At 43.4% G+C, this 21502-nt stretch overlaps 1 protein-coding gene across 3 annotated transcripts; it reads left to right on the forward strand.

The window, feature by feature from the left end:
- The first annotated feature begins 1207 nt into the window (after positions 1-1207).
- Positions 1208-13751, forward strand: LOC101465854 (sorting nexin-9). 3 transcript variants are annotated; one of them, XM_012916154.3, is made up of 17 exons: positions 1208-1324; positions 4694-4780; positions 4857-4931; positions 7427-7538; positions 7622-7778; positions 8212-8296; positions 8376-8501; positions 8709-8826; positions 8902-9032; positions 9795-9898; positions 10202-10305; positions 10400-10477; positions 11189-11265; positions 11377-11466; positions 11720-11834; positions 13324-13415; positions 13506-13751. In XM_012916154.3, exons 1-17 carry the CDS (start codon positions 1313-1315, stop codon positions 13551-13553), a joined length of 1611 nt encoding a protein of 536 aa, XP_012771608.1. In that variant the 5' UTR covers positions 1208-1312; the 3' UTR covers positions 13554-13751. The 3 variants fall into 3 exon arrangements, with proteins under 3 accessions (XP_012771608.1, XP_076730636.1, XP_014268979.2); XM_076874521.1 differs by lacking the exon at positions 1208-1324 and having other exon boundaries at positions 1521-4780; XM_014413493.3 differs by lacking the exon at positions 1208-1324 and having other exon boundaries at positions 1521-4780; positions 7634-7778.
- Positions 13752-21502: the final 7751 nt, after the last annotated feature.

Raw genomic sequence — 21502 nt, forward strand, 5'->3', positions numbered from 1 at the left:
TGTTGCTGGTCCCAGCGCTTCGGGGAGCCACTTCTCTAGGAAAGCCACCGCGTCATGTCCTTCTATTTTCTCCGGCACATTAACTAGTCGTAGGTTGGAACGACGAGAGCGATTTTCGAGGTCCTCGAGTTTGTTCGTGAGGAGAGCCACTTGTTTAACTAGCGCATCTATCTTGCCTTTCTCTGAGTTAATGGCGTCCTCCACGCTGCTAATGCGCATCTCTGCCCCATCCATGCGCACCGAAAAGTCCTGCACGTCTCTTTTAACATCTTGGATCGCTGACAGGACCACATCAAGTTTTGTGGAAAAGTCATTTCTGATTCCGTCGAGTATTTGAATAACATCCATGTTATGGGCCATTCCAGTACTCACGTCCAGGAGACTCCCAGGGCTAGCATCACCTGCAGAGTTAGCTTGACTGCTAGCATCAGAGACGTCGTCTTCCTCACTCAGAGAAGAGTGTGCCTTAGATTTATTTTGTGCTTTCTTAGCCGGCATAATGTCGCGGATATACGATAATAACTCGTTACAAGCAATAGTTATCACTGTTCACGCAGTTAAAGGACAGTTTTCAGGAACTTACTAAAATATCGCCAGGAGCTCACAAAAATACGTGTGCCTAGTTCAGCGCCATAACCACGCCCCCTATCTGTACTTTTACTTTTTATAAAAAACTACTGTTTACTGTGTTATTAAATTTACAGTTAAAGTTCATATTTTACACTCTGCACACTGATCCTAATGATCTTAGTGTATTTTGTAGTGTTTTAATGCATTTAATAGCAGTATTTTAACAAGTATTTCGTAATATTTTAGCATTTTGTATTTTGTAGTGTTCGTCTGTGTATTTTGGAGTATTTTAATGTGCTTCAATAGTATTTTCAACTGCAGTATTTTTACAGCGTGTAACTGGAGAGTTTTCAGGAGACGCCCAGTGGAATAGCCCTTCCGCGTATGACGTCATATGTGGTCAAGGTTTCAGAGCACAAAAATAAACTAACGGAAGCGGACTTTCAAAATAAAAATTAATAAAACTAAGTGAATCTGTGTGATTTATTTAACGCATTCCTGTATTTTATTATATGAATTCAACTTGCCTGTGTTCACAGCTTCTTTAGACGTCACTAAAGTGTCGTCACTAAAGGTGTCGTTTTATAGGTTTGTTTGCCCTAGAGCTACTGCGGTGCTTTAATTGTGAAGCGCCACAGCGGAAGTGCCGTCCTCGCGCTCCCTACCTTGACGCAGCGGGGCTCAGGTCGGTCCGCGAGCTGACGGCAAGAACCGGGATCGAACCTACTCCTGTGACGTCACCATGGCTGCTCAGGTAAGACCATCGCCTGCACGCGTACCTATCTGCGGTGACCTCTGACCCCGCGGCTGGCTCCAATCAGCGCGCTGAACCGAACCGGATTCGGGGAGCAACAGAACGGCGGGGACACACCTGAGACACGGCAGGTGTCAGCAGACAGGTGCAGCGAGCGGCACGAGGAGAGGAGGGGGACACAGGGGAGACAGGGGGGAGACAAGGGGGGAGGGAAGAGCGGCAGGCACGGCTTGTACAGCCGTGGGGAGAACTGCCAACATCCAGTTGGGAAAATAGGAACGCACAGGCTGTTGCTGCGCATGTGCGGGAACACCAGCCCACGTTTAAAAGTTGTCGGAGAAGCTCAGAGGAGGGTCAAAAGTCACAGACCTGCTGCTGAGGAGAGATCGATGAGAGTTATTGATCCCTGCGATGATCAGTGAGGTCTGCAGGCGATATATCAGAAACTTTAGATTGTGAGGACGAACTCAGAGATTGTCAGTGTGAGGAGGTCTCCTGTTTCCCACAGCACAGTCCTCTGACACCAGTGGCGGTCCTAGCCTGTTTGGCGCCCCGGGCGAACGCTCCCTCTGGCGCCCCCCCACATACACAAAAAACATATTAAGGATTATACATTACGATAAAACTGTTGTCGAAACATACTGAATTTTGCCAGAGAAACACACATATGAAGAGAGAGAGAGAGTATGCATTGTATGCAAACGGCTACCAAACAGTCATCATAATTCGTCATACAATGAGAACAGGACAAATCAACAATTGACAATTAATATTAAAACCTGTAACATAATGTACTGTTTGGAGTTTAGTATTTTTACCATTTCTTCTTGGAGCAACTGTAATCCACATAATTTCCTTAGGGATTAATAAAGTATTCTGATTCTGATTGTTTCAGGATGACCTGCCATTATCCAATCACACATCTGCTTACCTGCATCTGTTGCTCGTTTCTCCTCCTCTTCTTTTTTATTTTTTCTAAACTGAGCTCCTGATGGCTTTGAACTTTTCTTGTCCACCTTACATTGGTTTTAATTTTGCACTCCGGTATGAACACAAATCCCCCATATCGAGGATCACCACAACATGATCTAACAGACCTACACCTTAGTTCACAGATTCACTTTGTCTAAGGTTTATTTCTGAGATTTCGCACAATCCAGGATTCAAATCATGAATACATAATTTACAACATTATGAATGAAATGTGCTCTATTTGGAAGTAGCAGGTCTTCCTCCCCTTTCGACGGGTTGTGTGTGAGACTTTAAATCATCAAACTGTAAATTATAAATTTTAAATTGTTATTGATCCCTTTACCCCGAGTCCTAAAGTGTATATTTATTGTCTTACTCTTCTTATATTTATTGTTTGTTTACTTGCACTGCTGTAACTGGAGCCTCGTCGTCTCGTCTCTCTATATACTGGACTGTATGTAGCGGAGATGACAATAAAGTTTACTTTGACTTCAGCAGCGAGCAGGTGCACCGAGGGCTCGCGCTCACTTTTCGCGTATAGAATTTTGAAAAAACATCGGTGCAAATTATAAGTCTGTATCATGATGTCTGGTGTTTTCGTGTTTGTTGTTTTGTTTTTATTTTGTTTTATTGCGAGTTGGTTATTAGATGCTGCTCCAGCCAGCCAGTGAATCCCCCGCTGCGTCGCGCCGCCCTCTCCTCTCTGCGCCGCAAGCAGCAGGCGCACCTCGCTAACGGAGGGCGCCCTTACTCCCAGCAAATGGGCGATAGAAAACCGATCGGTCCCTGTACCATTCCCAATATGCGCTAGCTGATGTCGGGGCAGCACGAGTACGAGCAATTTTTTTTATTTTTTATTTTTTGCTGATGCCCGTGATGCCGTCCCGGGCAACCGCCCGTGTCGCCCGTATCTAAAACCGCTACTGTCTGACAGTCAGAGAACTCATCGCTTATTGATTTATTTAAAATAACGCTGGCATGCCTGGGTGTGAGATATCAGCTGTGCTGCAGACGGAGAGCTGAAGCTCATAAAGACCTCAGATTGTTTTTAAACTTGACTCTAAGCGCTTCATGATATGAATGTACCTGCCCATCACCCAAACACCTGGATGTTGTCCACGCTTCAGGTTTATTACTGGCTGTGGAAATCACGTGGCTCACTGTTCTCTGCGTGTTGCTGCGGATGTTCCCATTGGCTGGTACTTGTCTATGAAGCCCTGCTTGGCCTGCTTTCCTCTTACCTTCGTGTTTATATGTGTAACAACCAACACGGCCTTCGCATTCACAGCATCATCCAAATGATCGCCCTGGGAATCGGACAAAATCAGGATTTCAAATGTGCTGCTGGTGTTTCCAGGAATAATCAAATTGACACATCTGTACTTGTTTGTACTTGATGTCTCGTTACCTGTTGTGTCTGTTGCACCTTTGCTGGTGTGGTGGGAATGAGAGCCTGGATGAATAAATCAATCAGACATCTCATGTTTACTCTGATGGTTTCACTGAAGGACGGCGTCCTGATCGGGGATCAGTGATGCGAGGGATGAAACCATGGTAACAGTTTAACAATGAGGGAGACGTGGTGGCAGGTCTGCAGCCTCCACCATCACGCTTGGGGCAGAGACTGAGCTGTGGGCGTGGGTGGTGCTGCAGGAAGTGATGGTGTGTTGGAGTGAAACAGACCTGAGGGTGATGGGGACCGTCGTTGTCCTCAGGTGGGGGCGTGGCAATGGAAAACTCACATGATCATTTCTACTGTAAGTAGAAAGAAGTTGTAATATAACAATCACAATTACTCTAATCAGTGAGAGAGTTTGTGACAGTCTCCACAGAGTAAACTTTTATATGACTGACTTGCAACGACGTAGCGCTCCTGCATCAGCGTTAGTCCTGAACTCAAATATAACTTCAAATTATTTTGTGACTGTTCGGCTCTGCAGACGTGTTTGTCAATGCGACAAGCAGAAATCATATTTGTGTTCATGAATAAACGTGTGGAGGCAGGAGACGACGTTTCATCGCTGCACATGGAAATGTCTCTGTGTGAGCTTCTCTGGAAAGAAAAACCCAGAAAGCCTGGAAGTTCCTGATATGTGGATGTCAGGAAGTACTGTGGTCCAACAGGAAGTCAGGTTCGAGAGTTTGTAGTTTCACTGACATCCAGACGTTTCCTCTGAGCCCAAACCAGAGCTGGTTCCTCTGACTGCCCCTAAACTTTAGTTTGTACCAGTCTGAGCTCTGTGCGTGTGTGTGCGTGTGTGTGTGCGCGCACGCGTGCGTGTGTTTGTGTGTGTGTGTGTGTGTGCATGCTTGTGTGCATGCTTGTGTGCATGTGTGTTTGTGCGTGTGTGTTTGTGTGTGTGTGCGTGTGTGTGCATGTGTGTGTGCGCTCTCCAGGCTCTGGTTCTGTACGACTTCACAGCGGAGCCAGGAAACAACGAGCTGTCGGTGAGAGAGGGGGAGACCATCACTGTGACAGACCAGGTAAACACAGGTGTTTACACTGCACACACTGCAAAGGAAACACGGCTCCACCCCCTCACGTGTCCCTGTTCTTCAGACTGTGGGTGGAGGCTGGATCCAGGCCCAGAACTCCAGCGGACAAACCGGCCTTGTACCTGAGGGATATTTACAGGTGAGCGCTGTGACATTATTTCATGTCGTGTCAACACAAAGAGGCACAGATCAGCGAATTTCACCTTCATCAGTGTCACACACTCTGTCCAACACTTACCTTTGAGTTTAGTTTTTATTATTATTTGACTGCTTGTTTGAATTCAGCTCAGTTTCAGTGAGATTCCAGAACAGAGGCCAGAAAATCAGTATTTCAGTGAAAACAAGCAGCTGACTCACAGGCTGATAGACGTCCAAACATCAATAAATACGTCCATCAGGGCTTCATTGGGCAAACTGCAATCATTTATTTTACCAAACCGACAGAGACTAAAACCGAGGATATTTCATCTTTATTTGATTTCAAGTTCACAAAGGCACAAACACTTCACAGAGATACTGAAAATCACAGCACAGAGTGATAAACCCACCATGGAGACCACTGGACCACACAGTGTAACCTCTGCAGCGCTCTAGAATAACTTTTTGCCACGGTTGCACTGGTGTGCCTGACTTTTTTTCTTAGGCGCACCAGCACAAAAGTTAGGCGCACCCAAATTTTTCAACCGCATCACTTAACACCGCAGTTTTACATGTGCACTTTTTTGGGGGCGGAAATTGCTGTCCATACAGACAATATTGATTTGTAAACAATTAACTAACAATCTTGTCAACACAAAGTTCTTTATTTGGAGCACAGTTCTACCAGAAAGATAAGTTAGTGAAAAAGTGCTTGTGCTTGAAGTGCTTCGGCACTCTTTGGTAATATTGTAGGCAATGTTAAACCTAATCATCACATCGGCTCCTCTGACGACCTGTTTGCTGCTGCCTGCTGCTGAAAGGCAGTGGGGAGAGGGGACACTTGGGCAGTGCATTTATTGCAGCATATAATGTGTTTTCTGGATACACTGTGTGCTTTTTCAGCGTTCAAAGATTGATGGCTCCATTTCAGAGCACTGGCTATGAATTTCAGACGGATCAGGCCTTAACAAAACATGTATCAATAGTTCTTTTCATCTTTTCTTATTCAATTCAATTCAGTTTTATTTATATAGCACCAAATCACAACAACAGTCGCCTCAAGGCGCTTTATATTGTACAGTAGATCGTACAATTATAGATACAGAGAAAAACCCAACAATCATATGAGCAAGCACTTTGGCGACAGTGGGAAGGAAAAACTCCCTTTTAACAGGAAGAAACCTCCGGCAGAACAAGGCTCAGGGAGGGGCGGGGCCATCTGCTGCGACGAGTTGGGGTGAGAGAAGGAAGACAGGATAAAGACATGCTGTGGAAGAGAGACAGAGGTTAATAACAGATATGATTCAGTGCAGAGAGGTCTGTTAATACATAGTGAGTGAGAAAGGTGACTTGAAAGGAAAAACTCAATGCATCATGGGAATCCCCGGCAGCCTACATCTATTGCAGCATAACTAAGGGAGGATCCAGGGTCACCTGGTCCAGCCCTAACTATATGCTTTAGCAAAAAGGAAAGTTTGAAGCCTAATCTTAAAAGTAGAGACAGTGTCTGTCTCCTGAATCCAAACTGGAAGCTGGTTCCACAGAAGAGGGGCCTGAAAACTGAAGGCTCTGCCTCCCATTCTACTTTTAAATACTCTAGGAACAACAAGTAGGCCTGCAGAGCAAGAGCGAAGTGCTCTAATAGGGTGATATGGTACTACAAGGTCATTAAGATAGTAAGAATCTGGTTAGATACCATATTTCTAAGATCAGTATTGAACAGCAGAAATTAAGCTTTCTTGTCCAAGGTCATTTAAGTTTAAAAAAAAAAAAAAAAGAGTGGCCGACAGCGCTGTAAACAACGGTAGACTGGTGGGCAATAAGTGAATGAATAATGCAGAAAGGAGAGACTTTTAGATGGGAAACTGTACTTAAAGTACAGACAGAGAGAGAGAGCTGTGCATGAAGTGTGACTTTATCGTGGTGGAAGCAAAACAGCAAACGTAAGAGGGAATTAATGATGACATTTATCAAATGTGAAGCATAGTTTGGATCTTCTTTTGCTGCTGGTTCAGCGAATTTTGGTTAGAGAGAGACAAAACCTGCACCTCAGAATCTAGCTCAAAAAAGATGTAAACACAAAGCACGGACCCGCCGACACATCAGAGTCAGTGAGCTGTCGGCTTTCAGCTCCAGAATACATTTATATTTCAATCAGGATTTAATTAATCGATACCGCTTTATTCAAGCTACTCACCTCTCTGTCCGTCTGCACTTTCAAACCCCTGACTATCTCTGATTGGTTCAGACCACGATAGGGGCATAATGCGTGTCTGTTGTTGACCACACGGAGATCTTCAGAGTTGCCGAGGCTTTTTTTTGTTCGTACTCGAACAATTGGTCAAACTGGTGTGACCCAAGATTTTTTTTAGTCGCACAATTGAAAAATTTGGTTGCATTTGCGACCATATTGGTAGCACCCTGCTCTGATGGCTACAGTAAAGTCTGTATCGTCTGCAGGAACATCTGTTTGTTAAAGATGTTGTCATGTTTCAGATCAGAAACACTGGTGGTGTTGGAGGAGGCGGCGACCTGAGCTCGGGGGGCGGGGCTTTTGTCAGTCACACACAGGGATGGGACAGTCGAGGATACAATCCCACACAGCACGGTAACATACGCTTGTTTCAGCTCATTTTCAAGTATAGTGTGTTACTGTGAGGAAAAAGGTTTTACATCAGGAATGTCGAGCAGTGTCCCTATCAGCTGTTCAGGATGATGACGGCGAGTGGGACGACGAATGGGATGACCAGTCGGTGAGCAGTTACCATGACAACAACCAACCGGAAGGGGAGGCCGGAGCCTCAGGACGAAGCGCCCATGGACCCAGTGTTAAGATCTCCCTCAATAAGTACATATGTTTCTGAAATATGCAAATATAACAGACGACTCACAGTAGAGCTAAAAGTAGAGTCCAGTAGATGTCGGTCCATAGAGCAAAGTAAACACTGGTAGGAGTCATTAGATGTCAGTCACAGTGGTTAGCAGTTGGTAGATTCCTGTAGAAGACAGTAGAGCTTACTAAACATCAGTTGAGTTCAGTAGATGTCAGTAGATGTCAGTAGTGATGGTAAACCCTAGTAGATTTCAGTGGAAGGGAGTGAATGTTGGTAGTTGTTAGATATTATTAAAAATTAATGGAAGCAGATGTCAGTGGAAGTTGGCAGAATTTGGTAGATGTCAGTAGAAATCAGTAGAAATGAGTAGATGTCAGTATAATTCGGTAGATGTCAGTAGAAATCAGTAGAAACGAGTAGAAGACAGTGATGCCTTCTTGTCTTTAGGTTCTCGTTCTCCAAAGGTCCGAGTCCAGAAGTCTTTATGTTAGCCCGACCTCCGGCTGACAGCAGAGAGAGGCTTCCTGTCTACGTGAGTCCAACATTTTTCTCTTGGTTAATGATGTGTGGTGTTGATTGCTCTGATTGGCTCTTGGTCCTCGTCCGATCAGATGGGAGAAGTAGGTCCCGTCTGGCTGTACCCGACGTCTCCTCTGGACTGTGTGATTGCTGATCCAAAGAAAGAGTCCAAAATGTACGGACTGAAGAGCTTCATCGAGTACCAGATAACGCCCAATGTGAGCTTAGTAGCACTTTTTTTTAAAACTTGCTTTTGGTTGATTTTTATTTTTAGGTTTTAGCTTCTGTGAAGCACTTTGTGATTTTTATCTTGAAAGGTGCTATATAAATAAAATTTTACTTACTTACTTTACTTACTCTGTAGTACTTAGTAGTACTTGCAGTATCACTGGGTATCAATCTCTGACTTCTCCCTCTTCCTCCAGACAACCAACAGCCCTGTCAATCATCGCTACAAGCACTTTGATTGGCTGTATGAGCGTCTGCTGGAGAAGTTTGGGTCCATACTGCCCATCCCCTCACTGCCTGACAAACAGGTGACAGGTGAGCCATCGCCATAGCTACCCTGTATGACCCAGCAAACACCTTTGACCTTACCAGTCTCACCCGTGCTTGTAGGCAGGTTTGATGATGACTTCATTAGGATGAGGATGGAGGGTCTGCAGGCCTGGATGACTCGGATGTGTCGGCACCCCATCGTCTCTCAGAGTGAAGTCTTTCAGCTCTTCCTCACCCACAGAGATGAGAAGGTAGGTGAAGCTCCACCTCCTGCTTTACATCTTTCAGGTACTCAATGATGGGTTTTAGTGTGCTCTGTAATGTCTGTTCTCTTACCATTGCTGGTATGGATTCCAAAATAAAAAATAAAATAAATAAATAAAGTGTGCGTATGTATGTACATATATGTACTTGTGTGTGTAGATATATATGTATGTATATGTATGTGTGTTTGTGTGTGTGTGTTTGTTACTTGTAGTTATTACTACCTGTTACCTGTGGTAATGCAATTTATAATTTATATATTCTGTATTCAGTTATGAAGGCTCTAATTGTTGGTTGCGAGCTGCCGCTTAGAGCTGTTGATGGGTCTGTATGCAATGATGGGCGTAGCTGCGGGAAGTTTATTGTTTTTTTTGTTGATGAGTGAGTATAGGGGTGGGATTTAATAAGTTTTCTTCGTCCCACTCCTTTTTCAGGCAATTTTTGTTTTTTGTTTTGTGTATTTTATGTTCAATATAGGTATTTGTTGTGCCTGAAAATGAATAAATAAATGAATGAATGAATGAAAACCTGAGAACCTGCTGTCTAAGCCTCTGGGATGTACTTTTTGTTTACTCACAAACAAATGAAAGACTACAAACAAACCAGAAGGCTTCAGGTACAGAACAGACCCCACCCATAGGTTATAAATGTTTGTATGGTCTTTTATGGAGATTATGTTTGAGCCAGTCAGGTGTGATGATATCTGATGCTGCTTGCTGATTGGCTAAGGCTGTTTGTTGTTGTTTCAGGAGTGGAAGGCGGGGAAGAGGAAGGCAGAGAAAGACGAGACGGTGGGTCCAATGATGTTCAGTTTGGTTGAACCTGAAGCTGCAGAGCTCGATGTCATCCAGGTGTAAGTCACTCAGTCTGCTTGTAAAGGCCTATACCCTGGGTTTGGTCTGTCAGGCTACCTCTGATTGGTTCGCTCATTAGGGTTGTCTAACTTGTGTCTGTCAAATGTCACATGACCAGTCATCAGGCGTCAATCCCTTTTTTAGCTGTAGCTCACTGGGAGTCCACAGGGCGGTGTACTGGGCCCATTACTGTTCCTTATTATAAATGTACTTTCACTGTTCTTCCATCAAACAGCAGCTCAGTTTCACATGTTTTTACCTGTGGCTTTTTACCTTTGTGTGACCTCTGAGTGTGTGTGCAGTGAACAGAGGTGTGAACACTACAGCCGCTTTACAAAGTCCATGGATGACGGCATCAGAGAGCTGCTGAACGTCGGGCACGCGCACTGGAAACGCTGCACCGGACGTCAGTGCATACATTTAAAGTTATTCCGTGTACATGTACACAGAATACTTACAGCTGTGATTGGGTGGTAATGTGTTCATCTGTTTTTAACCAGCGCTTCCTAAAGAGTATGAGCGCATCGGCCAAGCCTTCAGAAACCTGTCAACTGTATTCATCACCAGCAAATATCCAGGTGAGCGAGGGAGGAGTGTGGGGGTGGAGGGTGGAGGAGGGAGGATGGAAGATAGAAGGATGGAAGGAGGGAGGAGGGTAGGATAGAAGGAGGGAGGAGGGTAGGATAGAAGGAGGGAGGATGGAAGGAGGGAGGAGGGTAGGATAGAAGGAGGGAGGATGGAAGGAGGGAGGAGGGTAGGATAGAAGTAGGTAGGAATGAAGGATTGACGGTGGAAGGACTGAGGAAGGATAGAAAGATAGAAAGAGGGAGGATGGAAGTATAGAAGAAAGGAGGGAGGAAGAGAGGAAGGATGAAAGGAAGGAGGATGGAAGGATAGAAGTAGGTAGGAAAGAAGGAGGGAGGGTGGAAGGACTGAGGAAGGATGGAAAGATAGAAAGAGGGAGGATGGAAGTATAGAAGAAAGGAGGGAGGAAGAGAGGGAGGATGGAAGGAGGGTGGATGGAAGGAGGGAGGGTGGATGGAAAGATAATCACAATGCAGGGACTCCAGCAACACTTAAACAGGAACAACTTTATTGACTAACCAACGGTTTTGTTTACATTCTCGGAGGACTTGAAGCTCTCCCGCGGTGCATTCAGGGACTCTGAGCTCAGTGTGTTCTTTCTGAACCATTTTCCTTAAAGCTGGTTTCCATTGTGAAATACGTAAATATCCAGTAAACATCTATTATGTGGTATAAGTACAGACTTTTAAGTGTCTGCGATGCAGGCGAGGCGACGTTGACCGACGCTCTGACGGCTGCTGGAAAAACCTACGAGGAGATTGCTGAGGTCGTCGCCCAGCAGGTAAAAACACACACACCTATGTATAAATACACAGTATACTGTGTTTTCTCAGTCTTACAATAATATTTGTTTATTCTCTTACTGCATTCTTTGTTGTGTTGATGTTTCCAGCCTCAGAAGGACCTCCACTTCCTGTTGGAGACTAACAGCGAGTACAAAGGGTTGCTGGCATGTTTTCCAGACATCATCGCTGTACACAAGGTACAGCAGAACTACTGTGTGTAGTGACTATACTACACACAGTACTGCTACACATAACTGCAGGTGCACACAGAGAATGTCTGAAAACATGAGACAATAAAACAGACTGAAGCTGGAAACTGAGGCTTTTATTTTGGAGGTTTTTATTCAATCGCTGTCAGAGCAACATTAATTGCTGAGGCTCCAGATGTGCTGCAGATGTGCTGAGGAGGGCGTGGTCTCACCTGTGTGTGTGTGTGTGTTTGTGTTTCAGGCTGCTGCAGATAAAGTGAAGGAAGGTGATCGTTTGGTTTCTGCAGGAAAAATGAACAACAGCGACAGGAAGTGCATGAACCAGCGGCTCAGCTGCATGAGCTACGCCCTGCAGGGTAACAGCACACACAGACACACACACACACACCACCCAAAAATCCCAGCAAACCCAAAGGTCAAAGTAATCTCTTTGATAAAGTTATCAGCCCCTGGTGAAATTTAAAGCTGTCATGCTTTTAGCAGAGCGATGGATTTTCTGCGCAGTGTTTCTGAACATGCTTGTTTTATTTAAAAAGCATAAATCTGTTTACAAACAATGACAGAATAATTTCAGAGAGACAAACATGACCACAGTCAGTTTGTCCTCCTGAAGAACTGAGCTTGTCATTGACTCACAGCTTGGACCTGCTGTGCAATGACCTGTGTTCACTCTGTAACACTCAAAGATGTTAAATTAAGACCAAACCAAGGAATTTCTCCAGTTTACAGTTGGTATAAACACATCTGTGAGGGTTTGATCTGAGAAAGCAGCGTCCCAAATCCAAAGACACTTTATAAATCACTTCAGACCTGAGGAGAAGAGTGAAAGTTATCACAGTGTCTCCAAGTGTGGACAACAGGAGTGAGGAGAAACTCAGAGAGAACCACGACGATCCTGCTGAGGAACATGCTGCAGGAGACCAGAATGGGCGTTACCACCACCCACTCAGAGCCCCAACTTTAATCTTTGGCCTGAGCCGAAGACCAAGATCCCCATCAGGACACATCACATCTGGAGGAGCTTCAGAAGAAGGAGAAGGGGCCGCGGTCACTCAGGAGACAGAGACACACAGCTGACCTTTAGCATCACAGGATCATTCAGGGACTTCATGCAACCCTTCAAAATAAAACTGTCTTGCTCTGTCTGACAGCAGAGTAGACGGTCACATGTACAAACCCTGTGAGGGTGTTTCCTGCTCAGCTCGTCTCGTCAGACACTCAGCTTTAGTCACCTGCTGCCTTTTCATGATGTCATCGCGTTACCTCATCACCGGCCATAGTTTCAGCTGTTTCTGTTTCACATGTAAAAAAAAAAAAAAAAAAAAGGTAAATGTCATTTGTATAGTGCTTTATTCAGTCCCTAAGGACCCCAAAGCGCTTTACACTACATTCAGTCATCCACCTATCCACACACAGGTGATGGCAAGCTACATTGTAGCCACAGCCACCCTGGGGCGCACTGACAGAGGCGAGGCTGCCGGACACAGGCGCTACCGGGCCCTCTGACCACCAGCAGTAGGCAAACATAGGGTTAGTATCTTGCCCAAGGATATTTGACATGCAGCCAGGAGGCAGCCTGGGATCGAACCACCGACCTTCTGATTAGTGGCTGACCTGCTGTGCCACCTGAGCTGCAGCCACCACCTACATACCACATGTGTATGAAGAGATGATAATGTTGGGTTCATGTCAATTCCACCAAAATAAAAATCCAAGAACGACTGATCTAAGAACTAAATAATAAAGTAAATAAAATGATACCACAATAGTATAAAGTTAATGTTTGTATGTGTAATAAATAAAAAAATGTCCAAGGGTAACTCGCCGCTGTCTGCTCTCCTCCAGCTGAGATGAACCATTTCCATAGCAACCGTATCTACGACTACAACCGAGTGATGCAGCTTTACCTGGAGCAGCAGGTCACCTTCTACCAGCAGGTGAGCGCCAGGCGGGAGGCGGGGTGGGCGGAGTCTGGTTGCGTGTTTAGGTCTGTGATGTCGTCTCCTATCTGCTCTCTGATTGGTCAGATCGCAGATAAGCTGAGAGAAGCTCTGAGCCAGTTCACCACGCTGTGAGGACGCCGCCGCCACCATGTGATGTCACATGTGACATCACAGCCTGAGTCACTGTTAACAAAATAAAAGCCTCATAATCTTTATAGTGTAAATGTTGATATGATAATGATTAATGATGAGTTTCCTTCTTTTTCTGCTTTATTTAAAAACTTTTTAACAGTTGATTTTACACGTTTAATAAAACTTTCTACGCCTCCACCTGGCTCTACCTCATCTTTATTGATATTATCAGTAGCAATTATTTTACTGTGACAGTGCAGAAAACTTGTTTAAATGTGTGCGGGATAAGCTGCTCAGTTTCCATCGAAACTGTAAAACAGGGAAGGTTTTTTTCAGCTGCAGATCTGTTCAGGCTGAACATTATGATTATTGACCCTGACTCAGGAAGCTGCAGGAACACTGGCTATATCTCAGTTCAGGGTCTGCAGCCTTAGAGTACGCAGCCTTAACAGTCCACAAGGGCCGCGTACTCAAAGACCGCTAAGGCCAGAAGTGCGAGGCTTGTAAAATTGGAAGTTATTTATATTTCCTATCACCTTATACCTTCACTCAAAGACCAGTATCTGTGACAGTGTATATATAGATGTATTATATATGAGAGACAAATATTGTTCTTTTAATATGTTGGCATTACTAAATTTGGCTCAATGCTTACATACATGTGTATGCCTCTGTCAGTGCGCCCCAGGGCAGCTGTGGCTACAATGTAGCTGCCATCGCCAGTGTGTGAATGTGTGTGTGAATGGGTGAATGACTGAATGTAGTGTGAAGCGCTTTGGGGTCCTTAGGGACTAGAAAAGCGCTATACAAATGCAGGCCATTTACCATTTTATGTGTAAAAAGAAAATGTACGAGCTGTGATAACTGTGTCTGATAGAATGAAGAGTAGACTGATATATGAAATATTCCTTTATTGGGTGAGAAAATCAGACCATGTCATAACTGCTTTAAGTCATACAGAATAGACATCAGAGCCTTAAACAGGCTGACTTCTGCTTAAAGTTCCCGGAGGTACTTGATTCAGTCCACAGGATCGGACAACAACGTGAGTCCTCTTCTGTGCCATTGCCCAGTGCCATAATCTTGCAATTTACCATGAGACACTTTCGAGTCATCACCTGAAAGGCGTTGAAGGGATCTGACTACCTGAAGACAAGGAAGCTCCATTTCGAAGAAGATCTCTCTCCTGAGAACCGAGAGAGATGCAACCACTTATGGCCACAGGTGGAGAAAGCACATAAGGAGGGGGAAATTGTCTACTTCGTCGGAGCCCGTGCTTTCGTGAACAGAAAAGAAATTCACTGAAATCCCTTTCAGTCCTGTTTGCGGATGTGCCTCAAGGTCTCTTTTCCTTATTGTTCTAAAGACTTATAATAAGCTGTTGTTGCTAAAAACGTTTTTGAAGCACTTTTTTAGACAGAGTAGTTCTGTTCTCTCTGAAGCTTACACACTCTTCTCAGGGTAAAAAGTTAATTTACTTTTCAAAGTTTCATCTCTATCCTTTAATTCTTTAAATGCTCGAGGACTAAGGGACAATACCAAAAGGAAGGCTCTGTTTTTATATGCTAAACGTTTGAATGCTGACTTTTGTCTCATACAAGTATCCCATTCTGAACCTAAGGACGCTAACTTCTGGAAATCCCAATGGGGTGAAGATTTATGGATGTCTCATGGCACCAACCATCCAGCGGGAACTGATTCTGAAACATAAGTTTAAGGAAAAAATATATCTTCAGAAACTGATCCGAAAGAGGACATTTTATTTTGCTGATGATCAGACCCTTTTACTGGGAAACATTTATGGCTACAATAACAAACAGGAGAATACTGACCTAATACTTATAGTAAATGAAAAGAAATCAGTCTTTAATGAGTAAATTTGCTAATCTAAAGATTATATTAGGAGGGGACTGGAATCATTCACTCAATACCATGATAGGTAGATGGCCGAGTAAAAGTCAGGAAAGTAGCAATTATATGATGGATTTTATAAAGGAAAGAGACCTAATTGATAACTGGAGACTTAAAACTCCAACAATTAAGGAATTTTCATGAAAAAATAGATCAAGTTTCTTACAGTCTCGTATTGATTATTGGTTAATTTCTGATCCTTTATCCAAATATGTTTCTATATTAAAAATGTTGCCAACACCCTTAACAGATCATAAAACTACCGTCTAAAAGAGTGAATTCATATTGAGAGTTAAATAATTCTCTTATACTGAATGATTCTTTGGTAAAGGAAATTAAAACAAAAATAGATGAGTATTGGAAAAGGCATGTGTTGAAAATGCTTTTAGTAAAAATTGGGAGTTCATGAAATTTGAATTGACATCTCTCTTAATGAGAAGAGGAGCTGAAATAGTTAAAAATAGAAAAAAAGAAGAGTTGGAAATAACTTCTGAAATTATGGCTTTGTCAAGATCACCTGATAATTTATCTGAAGATAACAGGAACAGACTTCAAATTTTACATTAAATTAGAAAATATATATATTTAAAAGGCAAAAGGTACCTTTGTGAGAAGGAAATGGGTCTAAGAGGGAGAACAAAAACTCCAGCTATTTTTTCAAATTAGAAAAACATCACAACACACTTGGCACCATGACTAAACTGTGTTCAGATGGGTCATCACACAAGACCCTCAAGTGATTACCAAGACTTGTGAACTTTTTTATAAAACTTTATATAAATCTATTTTTTCTACAGAAGTCATGAACATTTTTTATGATTCCTTAGGTAATATTAAAACAATTATTGACAATAATAAAACTATGTCTGATGCCCTCATCACAGCAACTTAATAAGAGTCCAGGGAATGACGGGTGGACTTGTGAATTTTACAAATTATTTTTAAAGGACTTCTCACGCTTTTACATAAAGTATATATTGAAAGCATTGCTAATGAAAAAGTCCCTCCTTCCTTGATTCAGGGACTAATTACTTTGATTTCCAAGCCTCAAAAAGACGTCCTTTTGATAGAAATTTGGACCTATTTCACTGCTCAATAATGATCATAAAATAATTGCTATGTCTGGCTAAAAAATTAAAATGTGCACTTAATGATATTATTGATGAAACACATTCTGGTTTTATGACTGGGCAGACACATAACAAACAACATAATAATTAATATTTTTGGTCATTCAGGTTTAATCACAGATAATAGTTTCATTCTTTTTTTGGATTTTTATAAAGTTTTCAACTCCATTGAACATGAATTCATGTTCAGCGCACTTGATATTTTTGGTTTTGGAAATATGTTTAAAAAATCCATTCAAACTTTATATGCAGATGCAAAAAGCTCAATCAAACTCCTGTATGGTACAACGAAGAGATTTGATATCAACCGTGGGATCCGTCAAGGTTGTCCGATTTCGGCATATCTTTTCCTTCTTCCTATGCAGACTTTCTATTCATTTTAAAAACAGCAGTGTAATGTTGCTGGCAGAACTTTATCTATTACTCAACTAGCGGATGACACAATACTTTTTTAAAAGGATAAATCTCAAATTGGTGAAGCTCTCAAAGTCATCAAAAATTTCTCAATAGCCTCTGGTCTCCAACGCAACATTCCAAAATGTGATCTTTTCACAGTTAAATGCTGCACAGATACTATTATATCAGGTGTTCCTGTTAAAGATAAGGCTAAATATCTTGGTATTATCATTCAAAAAGACCAAGATGCTAGATTATCTGAACATTTAGTCCCTCATAACTTCAATATAACAAAGATTTAATCTTTGGCTTCAAAGGGATTTATCCATCAGTGGAAGATCCTTGGTAGCCAAAGTTGAAGGCCTTTCCAGACTTTCCCTTTCCCTGATGTTAAATATGGACTTTTTTTTAAGGTACCTGGTTTGTTTTCTCCCTGTAAACACACAGGACTGATCACACCTGTGGTTCAGGTAAATACCTGAGTGATGACATGTTTCTGAGTCTCAGGTGAGTGTGAGGGAGCTCTGCTGCCCTCTAGTGACTGTTCACCGGGAACACATGGGCGGTGATTTATTTAAACTTTATTTAAAAAGTGAGTGCCAGCAGACACTGATAAACATAGTTGTTAACAGGATGTCTCATCAATATCAACATGAATCGTCATTGTTGTGTCCTTGAAGATAAAACAGGAAACCCACAGTTGGATCTCTGTGACCCAGACTTATGTATGTTGATCTTTCTGGTTGTCGTGACTGTATTTCTTCTACGTTTAGTGTTTGTATTTTCTGCTTTTAGGTTTGTTATGTAATCTTTAGGTTTATGTCATCATGTCTGCCATCTTTACTGCCTCCTGTGTTTCTCGTGTTTGATGTTCCCTCTCTGTCTCTCCTGACCAGACTTCATGAAGGTGGTCTGAGGGCCCGACATCCTCTAGTGCAGTGGTGTCAAAAGTAGTCCTTTTGCACCATGACAAGCTGTGACATGCATCAAATGACTGAACTGCCATTCAGCATGCAGGCAAGTTCTATAGCAGGTATGTCCAACTCCAGGTCCCAAGGGTCGGTATCCTGCAGGTTTTAGATGTGTCCTGTTCTTCCAACACAGCTGATTTAAAGGGCTAAATGACCATTTCAACATGTCTTGAAGTAATGAACTAATCACTTAGGTGGTCTATCTAAAACCTGCTGGACACCAGTCCTCGGGGCCTGGAGTTCCCACCCCTGTTCTACAGAGTCTTGCAAATGACCTACTAATTTTATTCAGGTGTGTTGCAGCAGGAACAGGTAAAAGTTTCGAGGGCTGGAGTTTGACCCCTGTGCTCACTGCCCGGCACCATGGAGCCTGACTGGCATTTGCCATAGAATACCAGAATTATTATAATTTTACTTTACTACAGTCTATTTTAACCTGGTGCTGTGATGCACTGAGGAATGTGAATCTTATGTGTGTGTGAACATAACCCGATTATTAAAGCTTTAGTGTTGTCTGTGCCTTCTGTTTTTCAATTCATTCTTCATGAATTAATCCGATCCTTGTAAAAAGAAAACATGAATATTCTGCTTTCTGCTCTGTATAGGGTTGCCAACTCCCTGAAAAATAAATAAGGGACACCTCGTGGCCAGGGCCGGGCGACCCAGTTGTCTTCACCCTTCCCAGTGTGGTGAATTTTCTAGCTCTTTTTTTGTGTGTGAAATTATTTTTTTTAACCCTTTGACTTGAATTTGATTTAAGTAGATGTGTATTCTTTGTGATATGAACACATGTGAAACAAATGATCATTTAGCCATTTATTTTTAGCTCAAAATGACAACATTAACACATAAAACAGGTCTCTTTCTTAAACAGAAGCCTGTCATGCTTAACTTTTGAGAATATAAGTAAATCTTTCGTTAAAAGAACTCTGTCCTGCTTAACTTAAAATAATAGAAAACAATAGAAAGAAAAATATTCTTGTAACAGTGCACATTTAGTGCATTTAGTACAATTGGCTTCAGCTGAGGTATTATTTCAGCTTTTCTAATGCTAATCAGCTGCTCCCGTTTGAAAACCCGCTTGTTCCCATGATTACGCATCTTAACTCATCATCATTATTCATCTATGTATTACTTTTATGTATTAGTCATCTATTTGTTGTAATCATCTATCCTTGCAGTCGTTTATTACACAAAATAAATTATATTATCACACTTCTGGCCACATAGCGCTGATATTCACTGCACATGCCCATATTAACTTTTTCCAGCCAGGTGTTTTCCTTTTTCCATTCTTCCCTTTCTCTGAGGGGAACAAACATTGCTGCTCTAACGCTGGGCTCACACTGTGCGGTTTTAGGCCCATTTTGAGCCGATTTTTGAGTGATCGGACCGATTTTGGCCTTCATCGTGCGTCGTGTAGTATACGTGGGGTAACGAGAAGTGATTAACACCTCACGACCAGCTCCCGATCATCAATCGCTCGTGAGCCGCTCACACTGCTCGCGCGCAAACACGTAAACGCCGTGAAAAAGACGGAGCAGCACGGCTGTGCAGCGTGTGATCTGGACACAAGCGATGGAGGCACAACTTGTAGAACTTTGGAAAGCTCATCCGAGCCTTTTCGATGTGGCCTCATAAAATTATCACGACCACAACAACCGTGAAAATAGTTGGATCTACATCGCTGCTAAATCACAGCTGCCTGATCATGTTTTTCATTAGCAATTTAGCAAAGTTGATGGTGGTGGTGTGTCTGTGTGAGTGAGAGACAGAGAGAGCGAGCGACAGATTTTCTGTTATAACCTTAATTTTATGGACGCACAGTGTGAGCACTCAGGTCGCATCAGAGCATCGGGCGGTATAGTGTGAGAGTACATCGTGACATACCAACTTCTAACCCCTGCGAGTCAATCGTGCAGTTTGAGCAGGAGCTGAATAACGCGACTGAAAAAATCGCACAGTGTCTGCCCAGCTTTAGGTGTACTGTCGTCCGAGACTTGCACCGCAGTGACGGCGTTTGTTTCCCTGTTGGCCATGCTTCTTGTTGTGGTCATCTGTTGTCTTCCGGTATTTTCTCCGTAAGCGACCTTTCCTCGACCAATGAGATGAGCGGTAATCTGAATTGTCATACTCGAATTGTCATAAGTGTGCTGTCAGCTCATTGGTCACAAAGCAGGAGAGGGGCTGGGAATTATGTTTTCAAACAAAGCGTTAATTCCATAAACATTTATAGACTACTTTTGATTCTCACTGTATTACGGGACAAAGTGCGTCCCTTATTAGCTCAATACGGGACGTGTACTTTTGTTTCTAAATACGGGACGATTCCGTATTTTAAGGGACGGTTGGCAACCCTAGCTCTGTAGGTCCTCACCTCTGCTGACCAGGAACACCACAAGGCCTAAGATGTGATCTTCTGGACATGTGATCATGTTAATGTGGTTCAGGTCTTCACACACTGAGAACATCCTCTGTCTGATATACATGCTGGTATCACATGATTCATACCTGTGGACCGTAACATCGATGTTGTCTTTTACTACAATATACCAGACGTACCGGGCGATGGAAGCTCTGCTCTTATTTACTTGTTGCCATGGTGAATCCAGGTACCAGAGCTCCATTGAGGTGTAAATTCCAGTTTTCTTTATTCAGGTGGGTTGTTGTGATGTCTGCTAGCAGATGGAAAGTCTAGAACAGAGGAAGTTGCTCATTTTATTTCTACAGGACTGTTTAACTGCTGTGCGAAGCCTTGTGGACTGAACACAGTCATCTGGTTTGTTTTGTGTGCAGTGTGAACTTATTTCAGGTGTATTGTATGTTTGTATAGTCCATTCACTGCTGAACTGAAGTCTAGTTTCCTTTTTTTCTCTTGGACTTTAAAGGAAGGACGGATGAGCAGCATGAAGATCAGAGTTTTGACCTGCTGTGAGACGATCACTGAGGTTTTACTGCATCGTTCTTAACCTGCATCAGGTCAGAAAATGATGTGAGGGGAGATTGTCACATCTTGCAGGAGCTTTCCTCTCCTCAGGAGCTCTCTCTGCAGGAGGGGGAGATACAGGAGAGGTGGAGGAAGATCTCAGCCTGGGTGTTATGTAGTCTGGAAGAAGAGTGGATGGTGGGGTGGGTGCAGTTTTCTCTGTGGTGGGGTTGGGTGGACTGTCCTGGGCTCTGTGGGGCCGGGAGGCGCTGCTGCACTGGGCCCCGGTCTGGATGGGCCTGGGCCCCCTTTCCCTGGCGGGTCGCGGAGTATGGGGGTGCCTACTGGGGTCAGCGGGGGAGCTGGCCCCAGGGAGGGGTCACTTGCCCCTCCCTTCCTTCCCTCCCCATCTCCAGCTGCCTCCCTCTTCCCACTCCACCACAACCACCCACACATGCAGGACCTTGGAGTAGGGGTATGTCACCAGGGTGCAGAGGAGGCTACCCCCCCCCTCTGTCCCCTTCTGGCTGCCTCTGCCTCAATTTTATCCCACAACTTAGACATTCACATTACTCACACTCTCATTACACATACATATAGGATCTTGGGGGTGGG

The sequence above is a fragment of the Maylandia zebra genome, linkage group LG15 (genome assembly GCF_041146795.1).
Source record: "Maylandia zebra isolate NMK-2024a linkage group LG15, Mzebra_GT3a, whole genome shotgun sequence".
Taxonomy (NCBI): domain Eukaryota; kingdom Metazoa; phylum Chordata; class Actinopteri; order Cichliformes; family Cichlidae; genus Maylandia; species Maylandia zebra.